The 15,866-nt window shown below is 39.7% G+C and overlaps 1 protein-coding gene across 1 annotated transcript; it reads right to left on the reverse strand.

Annotated features, from left to right (window-relative positions):
* Positions 1 to 14,640: 14,640 nt before the first annotated feature.
* LOC143597159 (oleosin Ara h 10.0102-like) lies at positions 14,641 to 15,635 on the reverse strand. Its single transcript, XM_077075745.1, has one exon. The coding sequence runs from the start codon at positions 15,454 to 15,456 to the stop codon at positions 14,830 to 14,832; it is 627 nt and encodes a 208-aa protein (XP_076931860.1). The 5' UTR covers positions 15,457 to 15,635; the 3' UTR covers positions 14,641 to 14,829.
* Positions 15,636 to 15,866: the final 231 nt, after the last annotated feature.

Here is a 15,866-nt window from a genome sequence, read left to right on the forward strand (position 1 = left end):
CATAGATCGCGTAAATGATAAAATATTATACGAATTGAGAGATCTCATAGGGCGGGATTATATCCAGTAAAAAGAGGTAACCGTGGATGCTTCCACAAGAGTTCTTCCAAAGCCATCTAGGCTAGGGCTTAATGAAAGCACCAATTGTTTATTCGAGACACCGTCAATCTCACAAGAACACAAGAGAATACGAGAAACTAGACCCAAAATAATAATTCTTTCTTATTATATTTCTTAAACGAGATTACAATACATATGAAAACAAAGACATAAAATTAATAAAAAAAAAGATAAACAATAAGGAAGCATAATTTGACTATAATAAGAAAATAAATAAAAGATAAACTTACATAATAATAATAAACTTATTAATATAATAAGATCGTAACAGGCAGGTATGTCCATGAGCGTTTTTCACGAATACATAGATGGTTATGGATATGTCCATGAGCGTTTTTACAATACATAGGTGGTTATGGATGGTGAAGAATGTTGGGGAGGGTGGAGGTTGAGTTTTACTTATTATTTTATTTTATTTATATATTTATTTTTAAATTTTAATATACTTTATTCATTGTTCAAACTATAAATATTATTATATTCATATGTCTTGAAACTCTATTAAGCTAATAAATAATATGTATAAAGTTTTTATAGACTTATAATATTAGTTTATTTAATCTATTAGCTTTAGAGCCCGTATAACACACGAGATAATCTAATTAATAAAATTACAAATAAAACAATACATAATGTATATAGAAAAATGTATTACATCTATGCTTGTATCATTATACATAAGTTGATTTTATTTATATAACAAAATGATTTTTTTTCAAAAAAAACTTAATAAAAAAATAATGCACGTACAAACATACCCTAGAACACTCTATCTATTGAAAATTTATTCTCAGTATCATATATGTATAATTGAAAGAAATTTTGTTATGAATCAATTTCGGAAAATACTTCTCATATAATAATAGTTTTGAGCTACACTGTAATAATAGATTCTCGACTTTGCCAATTGACAAAAAAAAAATAGCAGGTAAACCCGTTTAATTTTGTGAATGTTTTGCTTCAGTTGAGCATAATTTTGTATGACACGCTTCACATGAAAAATTATGATCACTATTCAAGGAAAAGTCAATGCTGACATGAAGGTGGTATGTCGGAAGTGTTTGTCATTTTTTTTTTAATTTTAATGGTCATGAGATAAGTACTCAATGTGTAAAATCCAGAATCTTTTGACTATTTCCGAAAATGTCCTTAAAAATAATTTGAAACCCAATCACATTTAAATTCTAACTTTCATTTGTTTTACATTTTCAAGTCAAAACTTTGGGCCAGTAACAAGTTTGAAGATAAATCTATTTCCATTCTCAAATTTTTAAAAATATTTAGATTACCCATTTTTTACACGTAACAAATTGAGCCAAATGTAGTTAATTTGTATCAAACGATCTATTTACCAACTTTTAACCCGTAACAATCGAATTTAAGTTCCACAAAAACCCGAAGAAATCCTTGATTAAAAAAGAACCCAAGAAACTAATATGATAAACTTTATTATATTGAAAGTGATTGGTATATCCATCTTACAATTTAACACATATATGTATAGTTACTAAAGTAACCGAAAAAATAAATAGATAGATTTAAATCATATATTTATAATTTATAAATTTATATAACAATGTATAAAAAACCAATAGATAAATGGATATTTTTTTAAATGGATAAACTTTTAAGCATATATTTATAATTTAATAATTAAAAATTACTTCGTAAATTAAAAGCATATTAGAGTTATTTTTAGTTTTTTATTTACAATTTTCAACATATACATTGTATAATATATTAATGATAATATTTAAAATTATACTCTTTTAAGTATTTAACAAACACAATTGTTGTTGATTTTTGAATTTCACTAGTATGTTGTGAAATATATTCTAATAATGTATAGTAGTATAATATGTAAATATTTATTTTTATAAAAGTATATAGATATAATATAAATACATTGCAAAGAGAATGAAGAATTTAATCACGTATAGATATAATATAAATGGAGTGTAAAGGAAAGTGAATAATTATTTATCTATGACATATATTAGTTTTGTAGGGAAAAAAGTTCGGAGGATTAACCACAAACTGACACGTGTCTAAAATTATTTTACTTTATTAGAATAGGTAGATATTATTAATATTAAATAATACACTTCATTATATTTAAAAATTTCATTATTATACTTTAAAACATGTTTCCTGAAAAAGAATGTAAAGTGTGATTGAAATTCAAATGAAAGGCACTTTCCTGAAGAATGTCATTGAAGAGAAAACAAGGTGTTTTAAAATATGGATGCTTTGCTGGTATAGGCACGTTTACAATAGCATTTGTGAGAGGGATCCTCTCAATTTATTTACTTTTCCTAAAACGCCGGATATAATTAGCGCTCTTTTCATGATATAATTGACGCTTTTTTCATAAGAGAAATTGTTTTCGACCATGTGAGTTTCATGTCATCTATGTGTATAGTCTCATGTCATCTATGTGTACGCATACGTATAATTATAGATTAACATTCTCGTCAAACAATATCTCAACATAAGAATTACCTACATAGACTGATTGCAAAAGAAGGGAAATCGGCCACTCTACGCCTAGGACACCATAATATCTAGGGGTGTGCATGGGTCGGTTTGAGGCGGTTTTGAGCCAAACCCATAACCATAACCGATATGTCGGTTAATGGATATCCATAACCATAACCGACCCGTTATGGCAGTTTTGGTTATTGGTTTTGTAGATTATAGTGAGTCGGTTATGGGTCGGTTAACCATAACCAAAACAATGTAAGTTAGCCTACAAGTTTGGTATCAGTTATTACAAAAAAACAACATGACATAATCTAACAAAGTTTATAATCCATAATTTAATACCAAATATTCAAAAAAAAGAATGACATATAATCCAACAATAAAATTCAACATAATTTGATAACAAACATTGAATCATAAGTATCAAAATTATATAATCCAACAACATGTTTGGTGGAAGTTAATCCCAAACATATTGTTGGTTAAATAAATTGGTCGGTTTGGTTATAGCGGTTTTGGAATTGTCATTAATCAAAACCGATCCGTATTTGGCGGTTTTTAAAAATTTTATTAACCGACCCACCGGTTATGTCGGTTATCGGTTGAAATCGATTCGGTTATGTCGGTTATGGTTCGGTTTAACGGTTATGACGGTTAAGTTGTTCACCCCTAATAATATCTGGTAAAATAGGGAACCATGGGCGAGAATGAGAGGTAAAATATAGTGAGAGCCTCCAGTTCTTGACCAAATAGGTAACTGTCACACCCGGCCCTGAGCGGCGGAAACAGCCGGGGGCGGCGCGCGAGTGGGGATTGATAATTAAGCACGGGCCATTGCAAACATTCAAAGTAAGATTTTCATTGCGCATGAAATGTTTAATACAAATACATTACATTGTTTAAAAATTACATAAAAACATCCAAGTATAAAAACTGTTGAAGATTTCCACGCCATATCCCCTTGCGCGGCGGAAACAACCACGCGCATCGAATGGATAGAACTAAAATCTTCCAAAAAGCTAGTTTTAGATGTTCAGCGTGAGGTGCTCTAAGTGTGACTCCATGCGCTACCTAGTTATCTCCTGAAAGACACGTAAAAACATTTGAATCAGTATAAACTGAGTGAGTTCACAAGTTTTAGTAACTTGATAAATCGCATTGCATCATAGTCTTAATAAAAATCATATTGAAACACATTTCTGATTTCATGTCTAAACATATACTTGATAATCCGTATGAAAACATAGATCTGACACATATTTCTGATAAAATCGTTCCGCGGGCTACGTGCGAACATTACTGGGAATCGTGCTCGTCTGTGTAAGTGGCGCTGCCACTACGAGCGAAATAAGTAATACCGTCCCGCGGGTTACGCGCGAACGTTTCTGGAAAACGTGCTCGTCCATGCAAAGTGGCGCTGCCACTACGAGCTAACTAATGTAATGCCGTCCCGCGGGTTACGCGTGGACATCTCTGAAAAACCGTGCTCGTCTATGCGAAGAGGCGTTGCCCCTACGAGCTAATCAATAAATTCCGTCCCGCGGGTTACGCGCGGACGTTGTGCCGGAAAACAAGGCGCTCGTCCATGCAAAGAGGCGCGACCCTACGAGCGGGCTCAAACCCATAGTACTGCCCCATGACCATACTAGGCACTCGTCCATGCAAAGAGGTGCGACCCCTACGAGTGGGTGGATCAAACCAGCAGTCCCTACCCTTAGAGTTCCAATGGTAAGTGATCACTTACTCGAGTTCTAGCGCACATACATCGAAAACCTTAGATAACCGTTCGCATTGCTCATCATGAAATATAATTTAAACACATAATCGCTTGCATAGCTTGTAAGTATACCATGATAAAACATTATTTAAGTACGTGTCCCTCGCCCCGAAAACAGTTTAAAAACAGTGAAAACAGTGAGAATAGGGGCTGTGAGACTCACCTGTGGTTCTTGTTAAGGGATTAATCGAGATTCGGGTTTTCTTGGTGTTGGCCTCGGAATTGAAGGTCTAGAATACGATTAAATAACAAGAAGTATATATATTAAGATCAAGAATTAGGAGAATATAAGGGGTTGGAAAGCAGATCTCAAGGTTATATTCTCGGCTTACCTAGTAACAGGATCGGAAATGAAAACAACGGATGCTTGGGAGATGATTAGTGCAAGTTTGCAGTTCTTAAGAGAGAAGTTTGAAGTGTGTTTTGGGTGATAATTTAGGTTACATATTTATAGGCAAACTCAAGGGAACACAATCCCTTGCTTTAGGGGATTGTAATCTTTTCATATCTAGGTGTAATGATGATAAAGTATGGAAATTATTATTATTTATTTAAAAGTGGAGTAGTGGATAAAAGATTTTGATTTGATTTGGACAGGACATGCAGGTCTGTGGTTGGTGGGAGTAGGGTGGCTGACAGTTGACTTTTCATGTTACAGTGTGCTTTTTCAGGTACTTTTGTCAGTGTACAGTAAAAAGTGGAAAATCTCTGAAACACGCTACTGTTTCCTTTTGGGCGGGAGTAATCTCCTTACCTCTGGAGAATAGACTAAGTGTTCTGCGCGTATCACTTTGTGCGCATAGCTTTCTGCGTGAAGGACATTTCTTTGCTGCGGGTAGGTACGTAACCTTCTCGCAGTCAGGGACATTGAGTTTCATTTGTAGATTCTCCAGGTGGTCTTGGTATTTCAACATAGTGATCAGTTATGTTGAAGTCAATTCCATCTTGGAGCTTCAGACAAACTAGCTCTCAATGTTCCCGCCATGCGGGGAGGTTAGTTCCCTTTCCGCACGCGCATAAACGATTTGGGATGCACCCGCCTTATCATCATGCGAGACGGTCAACCCAATAGACAACATTATGGATACATAAAACCAACACACTCGCGCATGGCGCATATAACATATGCCCATGCTAGTTCTTATCATGGCGCGCTCGCGCAGGGCGCACATAACAAATGCACGCGCTGATTCTAACATAGCGCGCTCGCGCAGGGCGCACATAACAAATGCACGCGCTGACTAACATAGCGCGCTTAATATTTACAATCACCTAATTATTAGGTTGATTACTTAGTTTATAGGATTGGGAAATTACCGGGTGTCACATTCTCCCCCTGTTAAGAGAATTTCGTCCCGAAATTTAGGAGACGTCGCTGGCAGAAGCCATGCTCTGAAAGAGGTGTGGGTATTTCTGGCGCATTTGATCTTCTCTTTCCCAAGTAAATTCAGGCCCACGCCTTGAGTTCCATTGAACCTTTACTAACTTGATTCGACTTCTGCGCAACTTTTGTTCTTTCCAATCGGTTACTGCTATAGGTTCTTCTACGAAGTGCAGTTGTTTGTCGATGTGAATCTCTTCCAACGGTAAAATCAACGTTTCGTCAGATAAACACTTTTTGAGGTTGGACACATGGAACGTATCATGAACTCCACTGAGTTCGGCGGGTAAACGGAGTTTATAAGCAACCGGACCGATCCTTTCCAGGATCTCAAATGGTCCAATATAGCGCGGATTCAACTTTCCTCGCTTGCCGAAACGGGGGACTCCTTTCCATGGAGAGACTTTCAAAAGTACTTTATCCCCCACTTGAAACTCCAACGGTTTCCTTCGCACATCTGCGTAGCTCTTCTGTCTGTCGCGCGCTGTCTTGAGGTGATCCCGTATCTGAAAAATCTTGTCTGTTGTTTCTTGGATCAATTCTGGACCAGTCATTTGCTTGTCACCCACTTCAGCCCAGCACAGTGGGGATCTACACTTGCGCCCATACAAAGCTTCAAACGGCGCAGCCTTGATGCTTGTGTGATAACTGTTGTTGTAAGAAAATTCAACCAATGGGAGATGAGTATCCCAGCTACCACCGAAATCGATTGCGCACGCGCGCAGCATATCTTCCAATGTCTGGATTGTTCGCTCGCTTTGACCATCCGTTTGGGGATGATATGCCGTACTCATGTCAAGACGAGTACCTAAAGCCCCTTGTAACGATCTCCAAAACCTTGATGTGAACCGACTATCTCTATCAGAAATGATGGACACTGGGACTCCATGTTTTGAAACTACTTCTCGAATATACAATCGGGCTAACTTTTCCATCTTATCGGTTTCCTTGATCGGCAGGAAGTGCGCTGACTTAGTTAGCCGATCTACAATAACCCAGATCGTGTCGTAACCCCCAGGTGTCCTTGGCAGTTTGGTGATGAAGTCCATAGAGATTTGTTCCCACTTCCACAAGGGAATTTCTGGCTGCTGAAGCAACCCTGATGGTTTCTGGTATTCAGCCTTTACCTTCGAACACGTCAGGCACTTACTGACATACATCGCGATGGCGCTCTTCAGATTGGGCCACCAATACAGCGCTTTAACATCTTGGTACATCTTGTCTGCGCCAGGATGTACGGAATACCGCGTCTTGTGAGCCTCGTTTAATACTTGCTCGCGCAATCCTCCCTTGAGAGGGACCCATATGCGGTTAGCGAAATATAGATTGCCGTTCTCCTTAAGTTCCAAACTCTTAATCATACCCCCAAGGGATTCGTTTTTAGCAAACTCTGGTTTCAAGGCTTCTTGCTGAGCGTCTCGGATGCGGGTAGAGAGATCTGCGCGAATGGTCAACCCTAGAGCCTTGACTCGTAGCGTTTTTATTCGCTCCTTCCTACTTAGCGCGTCTGCTACCACATTCGCCTTTCCAGGGTGATACTTTATTTCACAATCATAATCATTCAACAATTCAACCCATCTTCGTTGCCTCATGTTTAAATCCTTTTGATCAAATATATGTTGAAGGCTCTTGTGATCCGTAAAGATTATACACTTTGTACCATAGAGGTAATGGCGCCAAATCTTTAGCGCGAAGACAACCGCCCCAAGTTCCAGATCATGCGTTGTGTAGTTCTTTTCATTGGTCTTGAGTTGGCGCGAGGCATACGCTATGACTTTGTCTCGCTGCATAAGGACACATCCGAGTCCCTGATGTGAAGCGTCGCAGTAAACGACGATGTCATCCGTCCCCTCGGGCAGAGACAAAATTGGCGCACTACATAACTTCTGTTTCAACATTTGAAACGCTGCTTCCTGATTTTCGCCCCAAACAAACTTCTTGTCTTTCTGAGTTAGCGCGGTCAGAGGTAGAGCTATCTTGGAGAAGTTCTCAATGAAGCGTCGATAGTAGCCAGCTAGTCCTAGGAATTGCCTCACCTCAGTTGGGGTTTTTGGCGCTTCCCAGTTTTCGATGGCCTTGACTTTGGAAGGATCAACGTGTATTCCTTTCTCGTTTACAACGTGACCGAGAAAGTGAACTTCTCTAAGCCAAAACTCGCACTTGGAAAACTTCGCATACAACTTTTCTTTCCTCAACAATTTCAAAATCAATCTCAGGTGTTGCTCATGCTCGGCCTTGGTCCGAGAGTAAATCAGAATATCATCTATAAATACAATCACAAACTTGTCCAAGTATGGTTTGCACACGCGGTTCATCAATCCATGAATACAGCCGGCGCATTAGTTAGCTCGAAAGGCATCACTAAGAACTCATAATGGCCGTATCTAGTTCGGAAGGCTGTTTTCGGCACATCTTCCTCATGGACCCTAAGTTGGTGGTATCCGGACCGTAGATCTATCTTCGAATAATAACTGGATCCCTGCAACTGGTCAAATAAGTCGTCAATCCTCGGTAAGGGGTACCGATTCTTGACTGTCAGCTTATTCAGCTCCCTGTAGTCAATACACATTCTGAACGAACCATCATTCTTCTTAACAAACAGTACTGGAGCTCCCCAAGGCGAAAAGCTTGGGCGTATGAAACCCTTATCCAATAGTTCCTGTAACTGATTGGATAGCTCTTGCATCTCAGATGGAGCTAGTCGATAAGGCGCTCGAGCTACTGGCGCAGCTCCTGGGACTAAATCAATACGAAACTCGACTTGTCGCGGCGGCGGTAATCCGGGCAAATCTTCAGGAAAAACTTCTGGAAATTCGCGCACTACTGGTAAGTCTTCAATTCTTCGCTCATCTCCTTTCTTCTCTACTACATGCGCCAGGAAGGCATAGCACCCTTTCCTTAGGCACTTGCGCGCCTTTAGGCACGAAATCAGTTTCGTCGCGACTCCCCTTCTTTCCCCTTGAATCACCAAGGTTTCTCCGTTCAACAGTGGGACCCGAACCTGCTTCTCATGACAAATAACTTCCGCGTGGTTCTCGACTAACCAATCCATACCTATTACAATGTCAAAACTTCCCAAGTCTATTGGCAACAAGTTAATAATGAACCCGTGACCTCCCATGACTATTACACATTGTTCAATTCTTTCGTTCGCGCATAACTGCCTACCATTGGCTAGTTCTATAGTATAAGGTGTGTCTAGCCTACTGGTTGCTAGGCCTAGGGAGTCTTTAAACTCAGCGGATATAAAACTTAGGTCAGCGCCAGTATCAAATAAGACAGATGCAAATGGCCGTTAAGCAAAAACGTACCGGTTACCACATTCGGCTCTTCTTTAGCTTCGCCTGCGCCGATCACAAAAGCTCTCCCGCGAGCTTGGTTTCCCTTTTGCGGGCAATCCCGACTAAAATGCCCTGGCTTCCCGCATGCGTAGCAGTTGTCGCTCGCTCCAGCTTCTCTGATACGGCAATTCATCGCCTTGTGCCCTGGTCTGCCACATTTGGCGCATTCGATTCTTGCGCATTCACCCTCGTGGTGATACTTGCATTTGTTGCACCATGGGCGAGGCCCGCTGTATCCTTTCCTTGATGGTTCCGCGGCTTGGATCGCGTAAACCCTTGCGCTTTCTTGCTTTTTGAACGGTGGCTGCTTGGAGTCGGACCCTCGGTGGTGAGAGTTCCACTTCCTCTTGGGATCAGAGGTTCGCTGCTCGATTCCGCGCGTAGTCAACATACCCGCACGGACCGTATCCCTTGTAAGGGTGATGGCCCGCGCTACCGCCTCATCAAAGGTTGGAGGCGCTGCGGCGTTGAGCGGAACCCTAACAACAGGAGGTAACCCAAAGATATACCTCTCGATCTTCTTTTCCTCCGTGTTTGCCATGTCTGGCACCAACTGGCAAAGCTCGTTGAACCGGTTATTGTAGGCGTCGATATCCGTTCCTACCATGGTGTGGTTCCAGAATTCCTGTTGCAGACTCTGAATTTCTGCGCGAGAGCAGAACTTTCTCATCAACATTTCCTTCAGTTCCTCCCAGGTCTTGTGAAGAGCAACTTCTCGCCCCAAGGTCTTCACTTGAAGCTTCCACCAAGACGAAGCTGCTTCTTGGAACATGCAGGTCGCGTAAAGGACCTTCTGGTTCTCACTACATCCGCTAATGGAGAGAACTGTCTCCATCTTGTCAATCCAGTTGTAGAGCCCAATGGCCCCTTCGGTACCCTTGAATGGCCAAGGCTTACAGGCCATAAATGTCTTGTAGGAGCATCCTTTGTCCAAAGCTCCTGATTCGGGTTCTGGGGTCTCGTTCTCCTGACGACCCTGACTAGATTCGGCCTTGCTGGCCTCATGTGTTGCGATCGCTTGCGCGATTATTTCCGCGAGTTCCTCGGGTGTCATGGTAATTCCCTTGGCTCTAGTTGGAGGCATTCTCGCTTTAAAAGAGTGAAAATATATCAACTTAGCGCATGTACTCTGAGCACATAATGTTTTTATCTTTATTTACTAGACACTGTGTGACCCGTGTTCCTAAGTGTGTGTATAGTTTCTTTTGAAAATATTTTCTTTGAAAAAAAATATTTCATGCGATTTCCCCAACGGTTATAGTCTAGGTTAAAACTTCTTTTCCTAGTTCGCTATAACCAGTGCTCTGATACCAATCTGTCACACCCGGCCCTGAGCGGCGGAAACAGCCGGGCGCGCGCGAGTGGGGATTGATAATTAAGCACGGGCCATTGCAAACATTCAAAGTAAGATTTTCATTGCGCATGAAATGTTTAATACAAATACATTACATTGTTTAAAAATTACATAAAAACATCCAAGTATAAAAACTGTTGAAGATTTCCACGCCATATCCCCTTGCGCGGCGGAAACAACCACGCGCATCGAAGGGATAGAACTAAAATCTTCCAAAAAGCTAGTTTTAGATGTTCAGCGTGAGGTGCTCTAAGTGTGACTCCATGCGCTACCTAGTTATCTCCTGAAAGACACGTAAAAACATTTGAATCAGTATAAACTGAGTGAGTTCACAAGTTTTAGTAACTTGATAAATCGCATTGCATCATAGTCTTAATAAAAATCATATTGAAACACATTTCTGATATCATGTCTAAACATATACTTGATAATCCGTATGAAAACATAGATCTGACACATATTTCTGATAAAAATCGTTCCGCGGGCTACGCGCGAACATTACTGGGAATCGTGCTCGTCTGTGTAAGTGGCGCTGCCACTACGAGCGAAATAAGTAATACCGTCCCGCGGGTTACGCGCGAACGTTTCTGGAAAACGTGCTCGTCCATGCAAAGTGGCGCTGCCACTACGAGCTAACTAATGTAATGCCGTCCCGCGGGTTACGCGTGGACATCTCTGAAAAACCGTGCTCGTCTATGCGAAGAGGCGTTGCCCCTACGAGCTAATCAATAAATTCCGTCCCGCGGGTTACGCGCGGACGTTGTGCCGGAAAACAAGGCGCTCGTCCATGCAAAGAGGCGCGACCCCTACGAGCGGACTCAAACCCATAGTACTGCCCCATGACCATACTAGGCACTCGTCCATGCAAAGAGGTGCGACCCCTACGAGTGGGTGGATCAAACCAGCAGTCCCTACCCTTAGAGTTCCAATGGTAAAGTGATCACTTACTCGAGTTCTAGCGCACATACATCGAAAACCTTAGATAACCGTTCGCATTGCTCATCATGAAATATAATTTAAACACATAATCGCTTGCATAGCTTGTAAGTATACCATGATAAAACATTATTTAAGTACGTGTCCCTCGCCCCGAAAACAGTTTAAAAACATTGAAAACAGTGAGAATAGGGGCTGTGAGACTCACCTGTGGTTCTTGTTAAGGGATTAATCGAGATTCGGGTTTTCTTGGTGTTGGCCTCGGAATTGAAGGTCTAGAATACGATTAAATAACAAGAAGTATATATATTAAGATCAAGAATTAGGAGAATATAAGGGTTGGAAAGCAGATCTCAAGGTTATATTCTCGGCTTACCTAGTAACAGGATCGGAAATGAAAACAACGGATGCTTGGGAGATGATTAGTGCAAGTTTGCAGTTCTTAAGAGAGAAGTTTGAAGTGTGTTTTGGGTGATAATTTAGGTTACATATTTATAGGCAAACTCAAGGGAACACAATCCCTTGCTTTAGGGGATTGTAATCTTTTCATATCTAGGTGTAATGATGATAAAGTATGGAAATTATTATTATTTATTTAAAAGTGGAGTAGTGGATAAAAGATTTTGATTTGATTTGGACAGGACATGCAGGTCTGTGGTTGGTGGGAGTAGGGTGGCTGACAGTTGACTTTTCATGTTACAGTGTGCTTTTTCAGGTACTTTTGTCAGTGTACAGTAAAAAGTGGAAAATCTCTGAAACACGCTACTGTTTCCTTTTGGGCGGGAGTAATCTCCTTACCTCTGGAGAATAGACTAAGTGTTCTGCGCGTATCACTTTGTGCGCATAGCTTTCTGCGTGAAGGACATTTCTTTGCTGCGGGTAGGTACGTAACTTTCTCGCAGTCATGGACATTGAGTTTCATTTGTAGATTCTCCAGGTGGTCTTGGTATTTCAACATAGTGATCAGTTATGTTGAAGTCAATTCCATCTTGGAGCTTCAGACAAACTAGCTCTCAATGTTCCCGCCATGCGGGGAGGTTAGTTCCCTTTCCGCACGCGCATAAACGATTTGGGATGCACCCGCCTTATCATCATGCGAGACGGTCAACCCAATAGACAACATTATGGATACATAAAACCAACACACTCGCGCATGGCGCATATAACATATGCCCATGCTAGTTCTTATCATGGCGCGCTCGCGCAGGGCGCACATAACAAATGCACGCGCTGATTCTAACATAGCGCGCTCGCGCAGGGCGCACATAACAAATGCACGCGCTGACTAACATAGCGCGCTTAATATTTACAATCACCTAATTATTAGGTTGATTACTTAGTTTATAGGATTGGGAAATTACCGGGTGTCACAGTAACCATGAACGAAAAATGAGGTAAAATAGTGATAGTGAACCTCCAAACTCTGCCCCATATGAAGAAGGAGGTGAGATAAAAAGCTCCAATGTTTCTTTACTGAGGACACCAAATTCTGCCTCGAGCCTAAAATCTACGATATAAAGACCTCTAGTTAATGATATCATGTCATTTTATACGATGGTCATAAAAATAACATGTACATAGTTCGACCTTGTATTCATAAACCTAAGAAAACCAATAATAGAAAATAGAAGTGATAATTAAGGGTGTGTTTGGGATTGCTTATTTAAATGAAAAAAGACTTTTTGCTAAAAAAACTTATAAACTTATGAATTTTTTAGAAGAAGTTTTCAGAAAAATGTTTGGATTAGCTCATGTATGAGAGGAAACCAAAATGACTAAAAATGACACTCTTTTTTAAAATGAGTGTAATGAGTTTTAAAGATTAGAGGGGTGTAATTAGGGCTGTTCACGAACCGAACCGAACCGAACCGAACGCAGGCATGCTCATACTTGGTTTGGTTTGAAACCGAGCCGAACCGAGCGGCTTGAATTTAAAGAAACGAGCGTCTTGTTTATGCTTGAACTTGGTTTGGTTTTAAATCGAGCGGCTTGGTTCGGCTTGGTTTTGCTTGGTTTCGTACAAAATTTTCAATTTTAAAATTATAAAACTCCAAAATATCATTAATTCAAAACTTTCAACTAAAAAAATGTATAGAGTTCCAACTCTAAAATGTCTAAAACTCAAAGTTAGCAATAAAACATACATAATAAGTTCAGCGAATATACCTGGTCAATATTTTCTCCTAACAATAAAAAAAATAGTTCGTGTATCAAGTGTGACGAGATCCAGCAGCTAGTTTTTTAAATGTGTAATCGAAGTACTGAATGACAGAATGGCATGAAAGTTTATGGAAATGTAGAATTGTGAAAGCATTGAACAAGTGGCTAGGATTTAAAATTAAACTTTGATGTCAACACGAAAGTAGGAAATTAAATTTTTTTTGTATATTTTTGTATAAATACATATTATATATAAATTTTAAACTAAAAAAATAATTCGAGCAAAACAAACCGAACCGAACCGAGCGAAGCTTTGCTCGTGCTTAGTTTGTTTGAAATCGAACCGATCCGATCGGACGGAAATCGAACGAGCATTTTTCGAGCGAGCGACGAACGGGCGTCGAGCGGTTTGAACAGTCCTAGGTGTAACAGGTAATTTAAACCCGTTAAGTTAATAAGTTACACATTTCTAACTTTTCAAAACCTTAATTTAAACCCGTTAAGTTAATAAGTTACACATTTCTAACTTTTCAAAACCTTTTTATTTTGTATTGTCTAAAAGTTAAAATAGATAAGAACTTATGGTTTGCCAAAAACTCTTATTAACTTTTTAAAAAGTTTATAATTAGAAAAAAATAAAGAATCCCAAACACACCATTTAACACACCCTAAATGGAAGAAGATACTAATCCTAAAAGTGGAAGAACATGGCTAACATATTTTGAGTCTTAAATCATATCCATTATGAACTAAAGTTTTCTCCCTTACCAGTTCGATCACATTTTACTATTTAGTTTAACTCGTTAAAAGAAATTCAAATCGCACTACAAAGGAAATTTTCGATTTAAATTTATACCAACAAAAGTACACAACTAAAAAGTTTATAATTAGAAAAAAATAAAGAATCCCAAACACACCATTTAACACACCCTAAATGGAAGAAGATACTAATCCTAAAAGTGGAAGAACATGGCTAACATATTTTGAGTCTTAAATCATATCCATTATGAACTAAAGTTTTCTCCCTTACCAGTTCGATCACATTTTACTATTTAGTTTAACTCGTTAAAAGAAATTCAAATCGCACTACAAAGGAAATTTTCGATTTAAATTTATACCAACAAAAGTACACAACATAACCACTAAAATCAAACTCACATTCATAAACTAGAAAAGCTTCATAATCATAACTGCATTACACCATTTCACCATAAAACAAATAAATAAAACACAACATAACTTGACACACATTTAACTCAAATTTCAACATAACCCTCTAAGCCTTGCTCGCACCACGTCCTTCCTTCGCACCACCAACATGAACCTGACCACCCGCACCACCACCACCACCAGCATGCACCTGACCACCAACATGACCACCAACATGAACCTGGCTCTCCCCAATATCATGAGCCTTGTCCTGAATAGTCTGACCCACATCCTTCGTCTTTTGTCCGGTATACTCCACCACATCCTGCAACCTTCTCTTAGCCGAATCCACCTGCTCGGGCACCGACCCGGTTATCTGCCTCAAAATATTCACCAAAAACGATAACGAGCTCAAACCCGTGAGCCCGAAAGTACCCGATGTCAAAAACCCCGCCACCGCCAGCCCGATCGCCAGGACAGCCGGGACAAGAACCGGGCTGAAGATAACGAAAAGCGGGGTCACGACAGCAAGACCGATCAAGGTACCGGCTAGCGTGAGTCCCGCTAGACCAAGTAGGGTTAAACCCACTGGAAGTATGGCCACAACGGCCAGGACTTTGCTCTTTGATGGGCCTTGTTGATGTTGGTGAGAGTAGTATGGCCTGTTAATGCCGGACTGATGGTCGAACCGTTGGTCATGGATGGTGTGAACTTGGATCTGTTGGGGGTGACGGTCACGATCGTAGCTAGCCATGGATGATGAATAATATTATGTGTTTAGAGATGAGAATAGAGAGATGATGAGAGTTGAAGGGGTGTGGTGACGGTGTTAATAAAGAAGAAGAGGTGAGTGTAAGGTGATGACACGTATGTGAGGACGTGGAGGAAATTTGGTTGCATGAAGCACAAGTTTCATAGCTTTTGTTTGTTTATTTTGACGGAGTCCCATGGGTTCTTCTTAAGTTCTAAGCTTTAATTTTCAAATTTCAATTCAAAAATCAAAATATACTTTTTAGTACATGATTTATCATTTATTGTTTCGGTTGTATCAAATGCTATTTTTGAAAAAAAATTTCTTTAAGCGTGTAATTTTATTAGTAACTAGTTTAAGTCTTTGTGTATGTTACATGTGTTTATTTAGTTTTTTGTTTTTAATTGTTTTAT

This window comes from Bidens hawaiensis, unplaced genomic scaffold (genome assembly GCF_021521415.1).
Source record: "Bidens hawaiensis isolate Kalapana, Puna unplaced genomic scaffold, B.hawaiensis_p1.1 tig00047678_1, whole genome shotgun sequence".
In the NCBI taxonomy this organism is placed as follows: domain Eukaryota; kingdom Viridiplantae; phylum Streptophyta; class Magnoliopsida; order Asterales; family Asteraceae; genus Bidens; species Bidens hawaiensis.